At 33.5% G+C, this 14,185-nt stretch overlaps 2 protein-coding genes across 2 annotated transcripts; both read right to left on the bottom strand.

Moving 5' to 3' along the window:
- Nucleotides 1-3,822: 3,822 nt before the first annotated feature.
- Nucleotides 3,823-6,510, bottom strand: LOC149890300 (uncharacterized). The gene is made up of 2 exons (XM_090085246.1): nucleotides 6,264-6,510; nucleotides 3,823-4,394 (listed from the first exon to the last, which is right to left on the bottom strand). The coding sequence occupies exons 1-2, from the start codon at nucleotides 6,508-6,510 to the stop codon at nucleotides 3,823-3,825; spliced, it is 819 nt and encodes a 272-aa protein (XP_089941372.1).
- On the bottom strand, nucleotides 5,940-12,646 carry LOC149890299 (uncharacterized). Its single transcript, XM_090086397.1, has 3 exons — nucleotides 11,716-12,646; nucleotides 11,228-11,428; nucleotides 5,940-8,923 (listed from the first exon to the last, which is right to left on the bottom strand). Exons 2-3 carry the CDS (start codon nucleotides 11,282-11,284, stop codon nucleotides 7,502-7,504), a joined length of 1,479 nt encoding a protein of 492 aa, XP_089942523.1. The 5' UTR covers nucleotides 11,285-11,428; nucleotides 11,716-12,646; the 3' UTR covers nucleotides 5,940-7,501.
- Between the last annotated feature and the right edge of the window lie 1,539 nt (nucleotides 12,647-14,185).

Here is a 14,185-nt window from a genome sequence, read left to right as displayed (position 1 = left end):
TTTTATCTTTAAGATCAATAGCAAATTTTCTTTCAGTTGTACTTCCTTAAACTAGTTGTTTTCAAATTTTGAGGTATTACACAATATCTTAGCTGTAAAATATCGCACTTACTCTTCTGTGCTTTAATCTTCCTTTGTCGTTATAGTTTTTCGTATTAAAATTCTTTTTTTTTTGTTAATTAGTGTCAGGGCCGTCCCGAACCTAATTATTAGGGGGGGGGGGGGGGTTTGAAACTCCTGTAAATGCCAACTCAAAAAAAAAATTTGTAACGCTCGAAAACAGTGAAATACTGGGCCTTTTTTTAAATACACCTACTTTTTAGGTTTTGGAGGTCTCCGACCCTCTAAATTCTGTACTCCTAGATCATTGAACAACTTAGATAAAGCTCTGATCCGTCCAACGGATTCGCAAAGTTAAGAGCTTGGGTTATCGTCATTACATGCATCGATTCGATGTTTTGAGTGTTGTGAATGTACACTGTACATTAACACAACACTCAAAACTGTTCATCAACTATTCATAATGGTTTTAAAAATGACAAATTTTCGCTTATTTTTTCAAAAAAAATTATTGTTAAAATCTACGTAACTGTACAATGCATTGTACAGTTAAAAAATACATAATGGATTGATTGATTTGTTAAAAAAATGCATAAAGGATTAATTGATTTGTTAAAAAATACATAATGGATTGATTGATTTCTTGTTAAGTTTTACGTTTTAACTTAAATTAAAACTCAGATGTTTTAAATTATTCTACAACTTTATTAGCATAATTATCGTTGAACTTAATATTACATTAAACTAGATACATACCAATTCTCGTTTCCCTGCCACTTTGGAAGTTTTAACTGTACTTTGAAAAGGATTTTCGGGAGCACCAACGTGTTTTATATTTACTGATATCCCATTATGTACTTTTTCTTGGTGTTGTTTTTTAAAATCGTTATTAAATATACTGCCACATTTTAGACATTCAACTTTAAATCTTTTACGTTTTGCCCCTATATTACTCATTCAGGAAGTCGTATAACAGAAACTTAAATATTTTAAAACTCAAGAAAACAAAACTTCAAGTGCAACTTCGTTGTGGTTAAAAAGACCGCAGTTCCTTATGGGATTGATATGCCTAAAAAGTAATTTTTTAACGTCACCAAAACGGTACCCTATTTCATTCCCGAAAGTCGTTAATATCAAAAAGTATATAATATATTAATATGAAATTTACATTTTTTATTTAAAAAAATATTTAACAAAACTCAAACACTAAATGTACAAGTTGGCATCAATGCCAACTCAAATACTAAATGTACAAACGTTCCAACTGACATGCACAAATAACAGCTTTGGGGGTGTGTGGGGTGTGACACCCCTACACCCCCTTCGGGACGGCCCTGACTAGTGTAAATACCATTTAGTTCGAAAAAATATCTGCGGTAAAAGTCTTATCCACAAAAAGTTTTATTCATCAAAAATGAGAAATATTTAAAATTTTCAAAAAAGATTATTTTTAATTTCCCTAATTAAAAACTTTAAATTTATCTGGGTACAAAAGATGGCGTTGATTTTCTTCTCCCTCTTTGCTTCATTCTCCTTTGAAAAACTTTTAGTTGTTTTAAAAAACTTTAAAAAAACTTTTAAAAAACTTTCGAAAAACTCATGTAGTTTAAGGGCAGTCTCCGTAAATTTCGGGTTTGTTTCGTTTATCTGAGGGTGACGTAAAATTGTGCCGTTCAGATCCCGCGGGATTTTTTGAAACGTTTATAATAAAGCAATGACTGAAAAAGTCCGACTAGAAAGTTTTCTAATTTTTTGAGTATATATCACGAGTTCATAACATGTTATGAATTAGTATATAATATAATGATTTGTAAAAAACCACATTATTTATTATTCAAATCTTGAGTACTTATTACTTGCAATAGATTTTTTAAATTGGATGTAAATTGTGTTAGTGTATTTTACTAAATTAGTGCTCAATGTTCAGAACAGAACATAGAAAATAGAAAGTGCTCAATGTTCTTAAAGAACAAGAAAATAGAAAAACTTCTTGACAATTCTGAAAAAAGAGAAACTGGCAGCAAGTATATATATATATATATATATATATATATATATATATATATATATATATATATATATATATATATATATATTATAAGTATGTATGTATGTATGTATGTATGTATGTATGTATGTATGTATGTATGTATGTATGTATGTATGTATGTATGTATGTATGTATGTATGTATGTATGTATGTATGTATGTATGTATGTATGTATGTATGTATGTATGTATGTATGTATGTATGTATGTATGTATGTATGTATGTATGTATGTATGTATGTATGTATGTATGTATGTATGTATGTATGTATGTATGTATGTATGTATGTATGTATGTATGTATGTATGTATGTATGTATGTATGTATGTATGTATGTATGTATGTATATTTATATGCATATATAATGACCACACGCTCTATTTTGTTTATTACGAATAACTTCCACCGACAGAAACCATTCCGTTTATGCGGTCATCAAAAAGCCTTTCAAAACAAAATCGCTTAATATTACCGAGTTCTCGACACTTCAGTGTGTGTCGTTGAAAGAAATAATTAAACGTCAGATTTTCTACCCTACCTTCTGAATCGAAGTATGAAAAAACAATATAGTTCAATATCGATGTCTTTTAGCTCGTAGATAACTAGAAAAGTTGTGCTTAACAATTTAAACCCTTATTTTTTGAAACATTCATCTTTAAGTTTAAAGGCAATATGCGTCATCCATCATATTTTTGTCAATAATATTTTTTTCAATTTGGCCCAACTTTTGCTTAGTATTATTCAGCTTAGACAACAAATTTTCAAAAACAGTTTTTTTTAAAAAGAAGTTATAGAAGGTAGGACGAACTACCATAAAAATTTGGACTGGCCTTAAATCACCTGAGAACTTTAAGTTGTTTTGTTCCGTCATTTGTAACGGTGAAAAACATAATCATAAATCAGATGGTTGATTTAACTTTTAACTTTAAAATCTCTATATAAAGAAAAATTAAAACTAGAGAAAAATAAAAATAAAAAAAAAAACGCTGAATGCTGTATGGCTAAATTAAGTCTAAAAAGACTTATTTGAAGTTATACCTAAAAACCTGTCAAAAACTTTGTTAGTTTATAGTAACTACGATCACAAATTATCTACGTTGTCGTGTTGCAAATATGAACTTCTCTTCTAATGCCATAAAGAGTGCTGTAAGGTTTGATACTGCAGACTTAAAGAAAAATATTTTTATTTTGATTGTTTATCATTAGTTTTTCGCCGAAATAATATCGTTGAAGGTGAATATTTGAATTTAACATCTTGTTATAAATTATAAAAAATAAAAGAAAGAAGGATGTTTAAAGATGTTTTACACCCTTAGATAAGGGTGTTTACATACCTAAGGGCGCTTAAGTAATCATTCTGGTTTTTAGGTAGAGTATCCCACCATCGCACTCGGCGGGAATCTTGTACGAAACTTACGAGTTTTACGATGGCGATGCATCGGCTTATACGCAAAAGTGCGTATTTGGATTTTTTTCCATCGTAAAAATACGCGACCGATGGTCAAAATAAACTACGGTAGTTAATCGGAAAAACCTTTAGAGAATTTTTGGAAAAATAAGAACATCGAAACTCTTACGAGATTTCTCGAGGTACGATGTAATTCGGTGATTTATCACGAGATTTCACTGTAATTACAAAGTTTTTCTCATAATACAATGTATTTGATTAAATTTCGATGGTAATCTGTTAAGGTGGATTTCCACGGAGCGAATTAATTCGTGCGGCTTCGACAAAATAGAGTAGTTTCATCGTCTTCACCATCTTCCATCGTCTTTTTTAACATCTTGTCACACTCTACTAACGATTGAGACAATTGTGAGAATGACTCCTTGTTCTGATTTGTGACCCGTGCTTTCTTTTTTATGGGTTGCTTGGAATGGTTTAATCTTTTACGAGTTCCAGATAGAATTAAGTCACTGCTACAACTACTTGTACTTGGACTTAATGGTGAAAAACTACACTGTGAGTGAAATGATGATGACGAAGTAAAATCTGGAACAATATCTACATTAGATTCGGTTGGTTTGTTTGCACTTTTTTCATCCAAAAATGTCATCTGATCAAAAAACTTACATTTTGGTAAATTCGAGGCGGCTGCTCCTGATGTTGTCTTACTATTACGTTTGTCTAAACATTTCTTTAATGCATCTTTCAAATTTTTTGATTGTTTTTGAAGAAAGTCCTCTTCTTTGTTAAGTAACAATGCAAATTCTTTCCAAGCATTTTTTTTCACTATCTTGTCTTTGTATGTAGCATGATTTACATCCCACAAGCTTGGTAAAAGTAATTAACATAAAAATGTTATTTACTTTTTCTTTGTCTATGTAAATCAATTTAAAAGTAAGTATGTGAAAGTAATTTACTTTAAAAAGTAATTTAGATTTAGATGGTTTGCGAAATGTAAGTAAAATGTAAAAAAAAAAAAAAAGATTTAATCTTTTTAGTTTCCGATATTTTACGACGCACACCCTGTAAAAATTACAATTAATACCAACTTCATGTCCCCTGGAAACCCCTTTAGAAGTATATAGTATATGGGTACAAGGTTCACCACAAGAAATTTCAAAATCAAAAATGGCCGTCCGAGCGAGATATTCACAATCAAAGTTTTTGGTCCATAAATCTCCTTTTCGCCATATAGATATTGTCAAAGCTTAACTTTTTTTTTTCTATATTGAGAAGCTATTTATTGCTGCTAATAGAAACAGCGACTATTTGCAACATTGGCACCACAATCATGTACTTGGCAGAGTGGATATACAAGGGTTTAAGTTTTAACCATATGTATTTTAAGCCAAAACATGAAACAGACAAATAAAGGTAACAAAAGGATATTTAAAAATCATCTGCTTTTTTGTCAATTGCATAACAATGTCTTTCTCTCACCTATTTTTGGTTTTATATTTTGTTATCTGGCAGATTAATATTTTTTTTCACAACTCCTTTTTTCCGGGAAGAGATATGCTCCCATTTTCCAGGAAAGTGTATTCACCCTCTTTTAAATACTACTTCGTTGATTAACTTTTTTTTGTGGATTTTTGTTTTTTCAATTTCAATGTTCCGAAATTAAAATGCCAAAAAAAAGCGAAACTCAAGAGGACTGCAGAAAAACTGTGAGAAGACTTGAGAAGGGTGCTATTGCAGAGTATCCTACATTAGTTAATTTTAATTCCATCTTAGTAAGACCTTTTACAAGGACAAGCACTGTATGCAGTTGTTTTATCTGTAAAATTGGAAAAATGACATCAAGAGACAGACATCCTTTATCAGAACTCCAGGATGCAAAAGTTTCCAGCTAGACTGATCTGGATAAAAGTGCACAAAATTCAAAACCCATCACTGAAAAACTCTGTGCAAGTTGCCTGTCAACAATTGGCTGAAGACTACCACATTTCGGCATACCAGGAAAAAGGCATGAAAACCTAAGAAAACTTGCTGTACAACAGCTGTTTGTACAACAGCTTAAAACAGATAATGCTGTTGCTGATGCTGTTCTTTTTGACACAAAAATAAGACAATTGGTATCAACATTAAACCAACTGGCAAAGTCGTTGAGCCCAATTTTGAAAAAAGTTTTGTAGCTGTCGGTCAAGCTTTGCAAGATTTTTTTACGACCTTACAAATTAGTATCTCAACTGATAAGAGTAGTATATATTTGCGGGTCCTGGCTCATTGATACCCTTATATATGGGGGGGGGTGTGTGTGTGTGTGTGTGTGTGTGTGTGTGTGTGTCGATGTTTTTATCCAAGATGGCGTTTTTTAAAATTCTTATCAAGAAGAAGTATAAAAATTTATATTTGACGTCTTTTTCTTCCCTTTTTATTCAATTTTCTTACCGTCTCTTGTTTTGTAGTGACCAATGGCGAATGTTCTGTGAGTGTCATCATTGAGTAGTATTCTTTTGTCATCGTTAGCGCTGAGTGCAATTTTGTTAATTTCTTCTGTGTAAACATCATGGAGATGAGATCGTATGACGTTCATGGTTGCAAGTTTTTCTTTCTTATCCATTAAGCAGTCTTTATAATGTTGATGCTTGATATGATTTTTAACAACGTTATTTTGTATACCTTTGCATTTTTTGTGTTCTTCTTTAGTGATATAGTAAGAGTAGAGCTTGGGTCGAAGTCCAACAAACTCTTTAATTTGTTTACCAGCAGCCTCATCTTTGAACATGCCGATAACCTTTTTATTTAATCCCACTTTGAAACCGACGTTTTGAATGGCAGGATGGTCTTTTGGAAATTCGCTCGTGTCAAATTTGTTTTCTACGTCATCGGCAATGTCTTTGTAAAAATCTTCCGTTTCGATTTCGTAAAAGAGCGAGTCGGTATCGGTCATGAGTAATTTTGCGCGATCACCATATTTAGGCTTGATGTAGTCATAGTGGTGTTCAAACATTTTGCTGATGTCGAGGATGCTCATTCCTAGGTAAACAGGTTTGTTGTAAACCAACTTTTTTCTCTTCATGTGAACGGCGATTAATTTTTCATTAAAAATGGTGAAGCTTTCGAATTGAGGTTTTTTGGATAATTTTAAGGCTTCTTTTTTAGTGGTGACAAGTCTAACGTCGACATGATTTTCGATGTTTTCCCATGGTTTTTCCAAAGACAGAGTTGTTCATGAGTTTGAAAAATTCCTTATCAGATTCGAAGGGTGTTTCTGTTCTTTTTTCGGTGTTGAAACCGATGTATGTTTTCATCCAAGGTTCTTCTCTAAAGGTGAAACCTCGATGAATTTTGGTGGTGACTAGGCCTAGTCGTTCATAGAGTTTTAGGTTTTCATGATGAACAACGTATTGTTTAAATTGGGAACGAGTTTGGCTACTTTTCCAATGGTTAATCTTTCAGGCGCCAAAGGGTAATCGTTGTGTAAATCGTGAAGCTCTTCAGGATAGCTCAAATCAACTTCGAGAATGCAGGGCATGCTGCGCCAATTTTTAAGTTCTTCATTATTCATCCATCTGAATCCTCTAACGGGAAGAGGTTTGCTCATAGCCCATCCGTATAAATTGTTGGCGTCTAAATACTGTAGGAATTTGGATGGTTGTAAAGGGTCATAGTCTTGCATGTATTTGTTATTGGCAGTTCCAAGTCGGTTTGAGATCATGCTGATTCCACCGCGTATTCCTTTTTGAGTCATGCGAAGCATATCAGGATCGCTAAAAAGTTCTATTTTAGCTTCAGTCTTTTTATAACAAGCTTGCATACCGAGCCCAGGACAGGTGTAATACCAGGCAGGATCTTGTTCGTAATATTTTATGCACACGTCTCTAAAATTTTCAATAACGTCTGTTTGAATGAGCACGTCTGAGATGTTGTACAGCTCGTGGTAATCTTTAAACGTTATGCATCCAAATACATCCCAAACGTTTTGCGCATGCGCATATTCTTCAATAAAAGTAAAAGGATTTTTTTGGAGGCAATTGCGTTTCGGAAAACTTTTCAATGGAGTCTACCCAATCATAAGGGTAAATGCCTTTTTTTCTTATCAAGTTGAACTGTTTATCTTCAGGAAAATATTTTCTAACGTTTTTGCATTGTTCATCGGTTAGATTTTTAGAGAGTTTGTCTAAAGTGAACGGTAAGAATCTGCAGCTGTCAAGAAACCTCATTTCTTTTATTACTTTTTTTGGTTTTCCCTCATCAATATAGTCTCTCACTTTGATGCTTTTTGAGAAGCTGATGTATTTTTCTTCATTGTTGGGTATGCATTTTAATTTTCCATCTTTTCCAGCCAATTTTTTGATGAATAAATGGCTGTCGTAACCGGATAAATTGTGTAAAAAAATGGGTATGAAATTTGGGATTTGATAATCAATGTTGCATTGGTTGTGAGCAGCTCCACGGTACTTTCCAGTCAAATGACAGTGATCCCACACTTTGTCACCGTTAAGATCATTTTTGCAAATGTGACATTTGGTTTCAGCTTCAAACTTCTTCTTATCCTCATCAGTTTCTATTTTTTTATTCTTCCATTGTTGTTGAAGTAAATCGCTATCGTTCCAAATCTTTGTAAGGTCTGCTTCAAGACTAGTGACAAATTTTTGAGCCACATCATCCTCTTCGCTTTCTGCTGTGTACATGACTTGTTTTTCTTTATAAATGGTTTCGTCGAAGCATTTGATGAAGTAGCTGAACGAGCTTGGAACATGCTTTTGATATTGTTTTGTGTATGACTGTTTTGAGTCAGGTGTACAAGTGTTGACAGGTTTGGTGAAACTTTCAAAGTCGGCATTGACCACAAACGGAACTCTCATGGACATGTTGTAGTTTTTAAACTGAACGGCTGTTCCTTCTTTAGGAAGTTCAATTCGAACCGAGATGTGTTTATAGCAGTCTTCTTGATGTTTTTGAAGCTTTTCTTCTTGGTAATAAGCTTGCATACAATTTCTGCAAATGTGTTGTTTTCTTTTTCCTTTTGTTACTGAAGAACCAACCAGTTTTCCAAAGTTTTTAATGAGACAGTAATGGTTAGTGTCTTTGTTTGAAATGAGCAGCAAATCAACATTATGCTTTCGATCTAAAATTTTGGATATTCGTAAAGGATGGATTATTTTTTCTTCGTACCCAAAGACGTTGATGCTAATATCTGGATTATTCGCTTCAAACTTGTTGATACCTTGAGTAAGAGAGACAGGAAATTCCATTCCGTTCCAATTGAGCTCTTTAGATTTTAGAATCAAGTCTTCATCAATTCTCTCACCGTTTTTTTCTTTCATGTTAAGCGCCCTGGTGACACTCCACATAAAGCATTGATTGTCATCGTTTTTCATGTTGATGATCGCCTTTTTACTTTTTAGTGCAGGAGATAGCTCAATGTAGGAAGAACCGCTGAAAGGTATCCAATCAATCATGTTAACTTCTACTTTTAAAATTTTGTTAACTCTCCAATTGGATCCTTCCTTGTTGTAGTTGGACATGTTTTCAAGAATTCTTTCTTTCCATGTTTTAAAGCTTTCTCCTTTGTCTGTTGATTCGAGAATAATTTCATATATAGACGGGAAGACCACAGTGCGAAGATTTTCTTCTCCAGTAGCAATATTCACACGCGTCATTTCGCAAATTAAAACAAGGTTCGTTTTTGTGTTTTTTTTTTAATGACTTTGATGACAGCCTCTTTGACCATGTTTATAAAGGCTTCAGGGTCTTCATATCGAACAGAGGGGGTGTAAGTAAATTGCTCAGTGACGTGTTTTAGCGCATGATTAGTCAATACAAACTTTATCTTGGTAGGTTTTGGAGCACCAAATACGACGTCTTTGAGAGAATGAATCTTTTCTTCCACTCCATTTCTCACGCTGCTCACTGCATTTTTCACCGCAGTTGGAACGTATGGATCAACGAGAGCATTTATTTTGTTGAAACCGTTGTAGACAGTCGTTGCAATTCTTGAAAGCCATCTTGGTGCAGGAACAGGTTTGGGTGCAATAACGTTTGTTGAATCGGCAACAGGTGTGTCAAGGATGGATGGTTCAGTTCTTGTCACTCGATTTTGCAAGCGAGCAGACCCGAACGAAATCAAGTCATTTGAAACGGGACGAGGAGCAGGCACAGGTCTTGCAGCAGGACTTTGATCGATTGAACGAGGTCTTGCTGCAAGATTTTAAAAGTAGAAGTTAACATGATTGATTGGATACCTTTCAGCGGTTCTTCCTACATTGAACTATCTCCTGCACTAAAAAGTAAAAAGGCGATCATCAACATGAAAAACGATGACAATCAATGCTTTATGTGGAGTATCACTAAAGAAGAACACAAAAAATGCAAAGGTATACAAAATAACGTTGTTGAAAATCATATCAAGCAATAACATTATAAAGACTGCTTAATGGATAAGAAAGAAAAACTTGCAACCATGAACGTCATACGATCTCATCTCCATGATGTTTACACAGAAGAAATTAACAAAATTGCACTCAGCGCTAACGATGACAAAAGAATACTACTCAATGATGACACTCACAGAACATTCGCCATTGGTCACTACAAAACAAGAGACGGTAAGAAAATTGAATAAAAAGGGAAGAAAAAGACGTCAAATATAAATTTTTATACTTCTTCTTGATAAGAATTTTAAAAAACGCCATCTTGGATAAAAACATCGACACACACACACCCCCCCCCCCCCCATATATAAGGGTATCAATGAGCCAGGACCCGCAAATATATACTACTGATAGGACTGGCAAAAATAGACAAAGAGTGTTCTTCACTGCAAAAGTCTTGAGAATCTTGCACAAAAAGTTGTGAAAGCAAGAGACTTGCAAAACAAATACTTTTTAAAGATTGGCATGGATGGCGGTGGATCATTTTTCAAAATTACTTTAGGAGTCATCTTATGTGAGACTGACCTAACTCAAAAAAGTTTCAGAGTTCTAACTCATTAAGCCTCTAAAGATACTGGAGTGAGAAGACAACTGCTGGTGGCAGTGCCTGAAGAGGTTCCAGAAACTTATGAAAATAGCAAAAAAGTTTTATGAAAAACTTATGAAAATATCAAAAAGTCTTGGGCCTTCTTCATGCTGAAAAGGTATCTTTTGCTGTTTCTTTTGACCTGAAGATTTCAACATCATCTGTGGAATCCAGACACATTCTAGTGGTCACCCTTGCTGCTCGTGTCAAATTGCATCAATAGATCTTGCTAATGTTGGTGCACTCCAAAGAATAGGCTCCATCAAGGAGTGCTTCAAAGCTTTTGAATTAACAGTATGCAATTTAAAACAAGCCCGAGAGTTCAAAAGTGTTGTTCACCCACCAATCATTCCAGGAGTTGAATCATTGATTCTTGAACTGATTGCACCCATGGAATTGCATCTCATTTTGTAAATCACATGTTCAAGGGCTTGCTTCAAGTGTGGCCAGGTGCCAAAAAATGGCCTTCGAAGCTGCACATTAGCATGCAACCATACCACAGGGGTCAGTTCAATGGAAATGAATGCAAGAAGCTTTTGGAAAATTTTGCTCCGTCGGAGTCTCTTGCACTAATGAACAAAGCTCAAGAAGTGGCAAAGTTCGCTGGTGCATTCCAAACACTTCATGATGTTGTATCAACTTAATTTGGAAACTTTTTGGAAACTAACTACAGTCAGAAACATTCAAATTTTTGTACCTGAGACTTCCAATAACTGTGACACCAAAAGGTCATGCTCTTTTAAACCATGTTCTCTGTTCATTTCTAGAAATAACTGCTCTTTGGGACTCTTTAGTGAACAAGCAACCGAGGCAATGCATTCCAACTTTGCTAATCATTGGCAGCGATTCAAGAGGGACCAAACTAATCCTGATTACAATCTTCAACTTTTGCAATTTTTTGTGGACTTAAACAGTAAATACAGTGGCGAGCAAAATAATAGGTGCGAACCAAAAAATTAACAAATACGAGAATATCTTTGAAACAAATAAAATAAAAAATTTGAATTTTTATTAGAACTTTTATTTTATTACATAAATAAACAGAAATCAATAAAAATTAAGTTATTAAATATACATAATATATTTTAATTTAAAAAAAATAAATTCCACTCCGAGCAAAATAATAGGTGTAAAATAAAAAATGAAGATGGAAGTCAATAGGGTTGCAAATTATTAATATTTTGTTGCATACCTTTTATTTTTTAATACTTCCGTGCATCTTGACGGCATTGAATCCACTAGTTTTCTGCAAACTTCAAACTTTTAAGTTTTAACTGCCTCCATAACTTTTCAATAGGATTTAGATCCGGTGACTGAGGTGGCCATTCTAAAACTTTTACATTATTGGTCGTAAACCACTCTTTCGCAGCTTTGGATGTATGTTTTGGGTCGCAGTCCTGTTGGAAATGCCAAATTATCGGCATATTTTCTTCAGCAAATGGCAGCATGACATTATTTAGTATGTCTACGTATGTATATTGGGTCATAATATCTTTGATCCAAAAAAGTGGCCCCACACCGTACCAGGAAAAGCAACCCCACACCATTATATTTCCTCCGCCGTGTTTCACTGTTTTCGCAGTGAAGCGAGGTGAAAGTTCTTGCTTTGATGGTCTTCTTACATACTGTTTTCCATCAGAATTAAATAAATTAATCTTAGCTTCATCACTCCACAAAATATTATGCCATTTTTTGGTCATATCTTGGCCCCGCCAAGCAATATGATTTTTTGCAAAAATTTTTCTTTTCATAATATTCTTTCTACCAAGTAATGGTACTTTCTTCGGAGTTCGAGCTGGCAACTTACTTTCTAAAACCCTTCTTCTAACTGTCCAAACACTAATAGTTTCATTAATTTCATTTAAAATTTTTGTTGCTGGCTTGAATGGGTCTTTTTTTGAAATAATTGTAATGTGATCATCCGTACGCTAACACGTTTTGCGTGGTCTTCCTCTATTCTCACGTGATTTTTCTGGTTTTAAGGCATTTGTAACTTTATTTTGAGAACATCCCATCGTAACTGAAATTTCCTTGTAAGTTTTTCCTTGTTTTCTTAAATTTCTAATAAGTTTTCTTTCTATCGCTGTGCAATGTTTTCCTCGTCCCATTTTATATCTAATTCTAATTCAATACAAATATGATATGTTATTATTTTATATAAGTTGCATAAATATTGACCTTACCTTTATATCAATAACAAGTAAAAATAATAAAATATTTTTAATCCTGCAGCAAACAGGTTAAATTAAACACACACCTATTATTTTGCTCCAACAAATTTGTAGGTTAATTATATAAATAGGGTATTCCCCTCATAAATTTGTAAGAAATTGGAAATATACTACTCTCTGTTATAATTAGTGATCGACCGGAACAGATATTTTGCCGGAACCGGAACCAAACCGGTTATATATATTCTAAATATTCCTGACCGGAACCGGAACCGAAAATAAATCCAAACCGGAACAGGAACCGAAGCCGGAACCGAAAATAAGTAATATATTTTTAAAAAGTTAGTTCTAATTTAAACAAAAATTAATGTAGTAAAAATAACTAAAATTTTACATTTTTTTTTTAAGTTTTTCCGAAACCCAAGGCATAGAGAAGCAGTTAGACAATCCAAAAAAATCATTTAACACTTAGATGATTTTTTTGATTGTCAAAATGCACATTAATTGTTTTCCCCTGTTCGAAGTTGCGCAATAATTTTTACAATGTGCGAAAAAGATGAGCTGCAGGAGCCAAATTCATCATCAAACAAAGCCAAATTTTATTAACATTTATTCTCAAGCTTAACAACTAATTAAAAAATTTTTTTAATCATTTTTATTAAAATGATAATAACGGTATTATGCTAAATAAAGCTTTATAATATATATTTTCGGTAGCATTTTGAACCGGAAATCCGGCCGGAACCGAAATCTTTAATATACCCGGAACAGGAACCGGAATTTCGGTTCAGGTTGTAATTTTGGCCGGAAACCGGATCCGAACCGAATTCCGGTCGATCACTAGTTATAATAAAATAAGCATAGTTTGTGTAGCAATCAGTTCCTAGATGTCACTTTATAAAATATACTGTAAAATGTCAATTTAAGTAAAATTTATTATTCACACTTATTATTTTGCTCGCCGCTTTATATGTAAATTTATGAGGAATGACAGAAATTGTAGCATCAAAATTTGTTCTTAATGCATGTTCTTAATAAATGAATTGACCAGAATAAAATTCCCTTTGTTTGTCTGTTTCATGTTTTGGCTTAAAATACATATGGTTAAAACTTAAACCCTTGTATATCCACTCTGCCAAGTACATGATTGTGGTGCCAATGTTGCAAATAGTCGCTGTTTCTATTAGCAGCAATAAATAGCTTCTCAATATAGAAAAAAAAAAGTTAAGCTTTGACAATATCTATATGGCGAAAAGGAGATTTATGGACCAAAAACTTTGATTGTGAATATCTCGCTCGGACGGCCATTTTTGATTTTGAAATTTCTTGTGGTGAACCTTGTACCCATATACTATATACTTCTAAAGGGGTTTCCAGGGGACATGAAGTTGGTATTAACAGTCATTTTTACATGGTGTGCGACGGTTTGTGGTGGCTTGCAAAACTTTGCTGTAATTTTGCAAAAACCTCTTAATTATAGATAAATACATA

Source organism: Hydra viridissima, unplaced genomic scaffold (genome assembly GCF_058129835.1).
Source record: "Hydra viridissima isolate aposymbiotic clone 2 unplaced genomic scaffold, HvirCarnegie_v1 scaffold_4, whole genome shotgun sequence".
In the NCBI taxonomy this organism is placed as follows: Eukaryota; Metazoa; Cnidaria; class Hydrozoa; order Anthoathecata; family Hydridae; genus Hydra; species Hydra viridissima.
The sequence above is the reverse complement of the archived record's forward strand: the minus strand, read 5'-3'. Positions and strand labels throughout refer to the sequence as shown.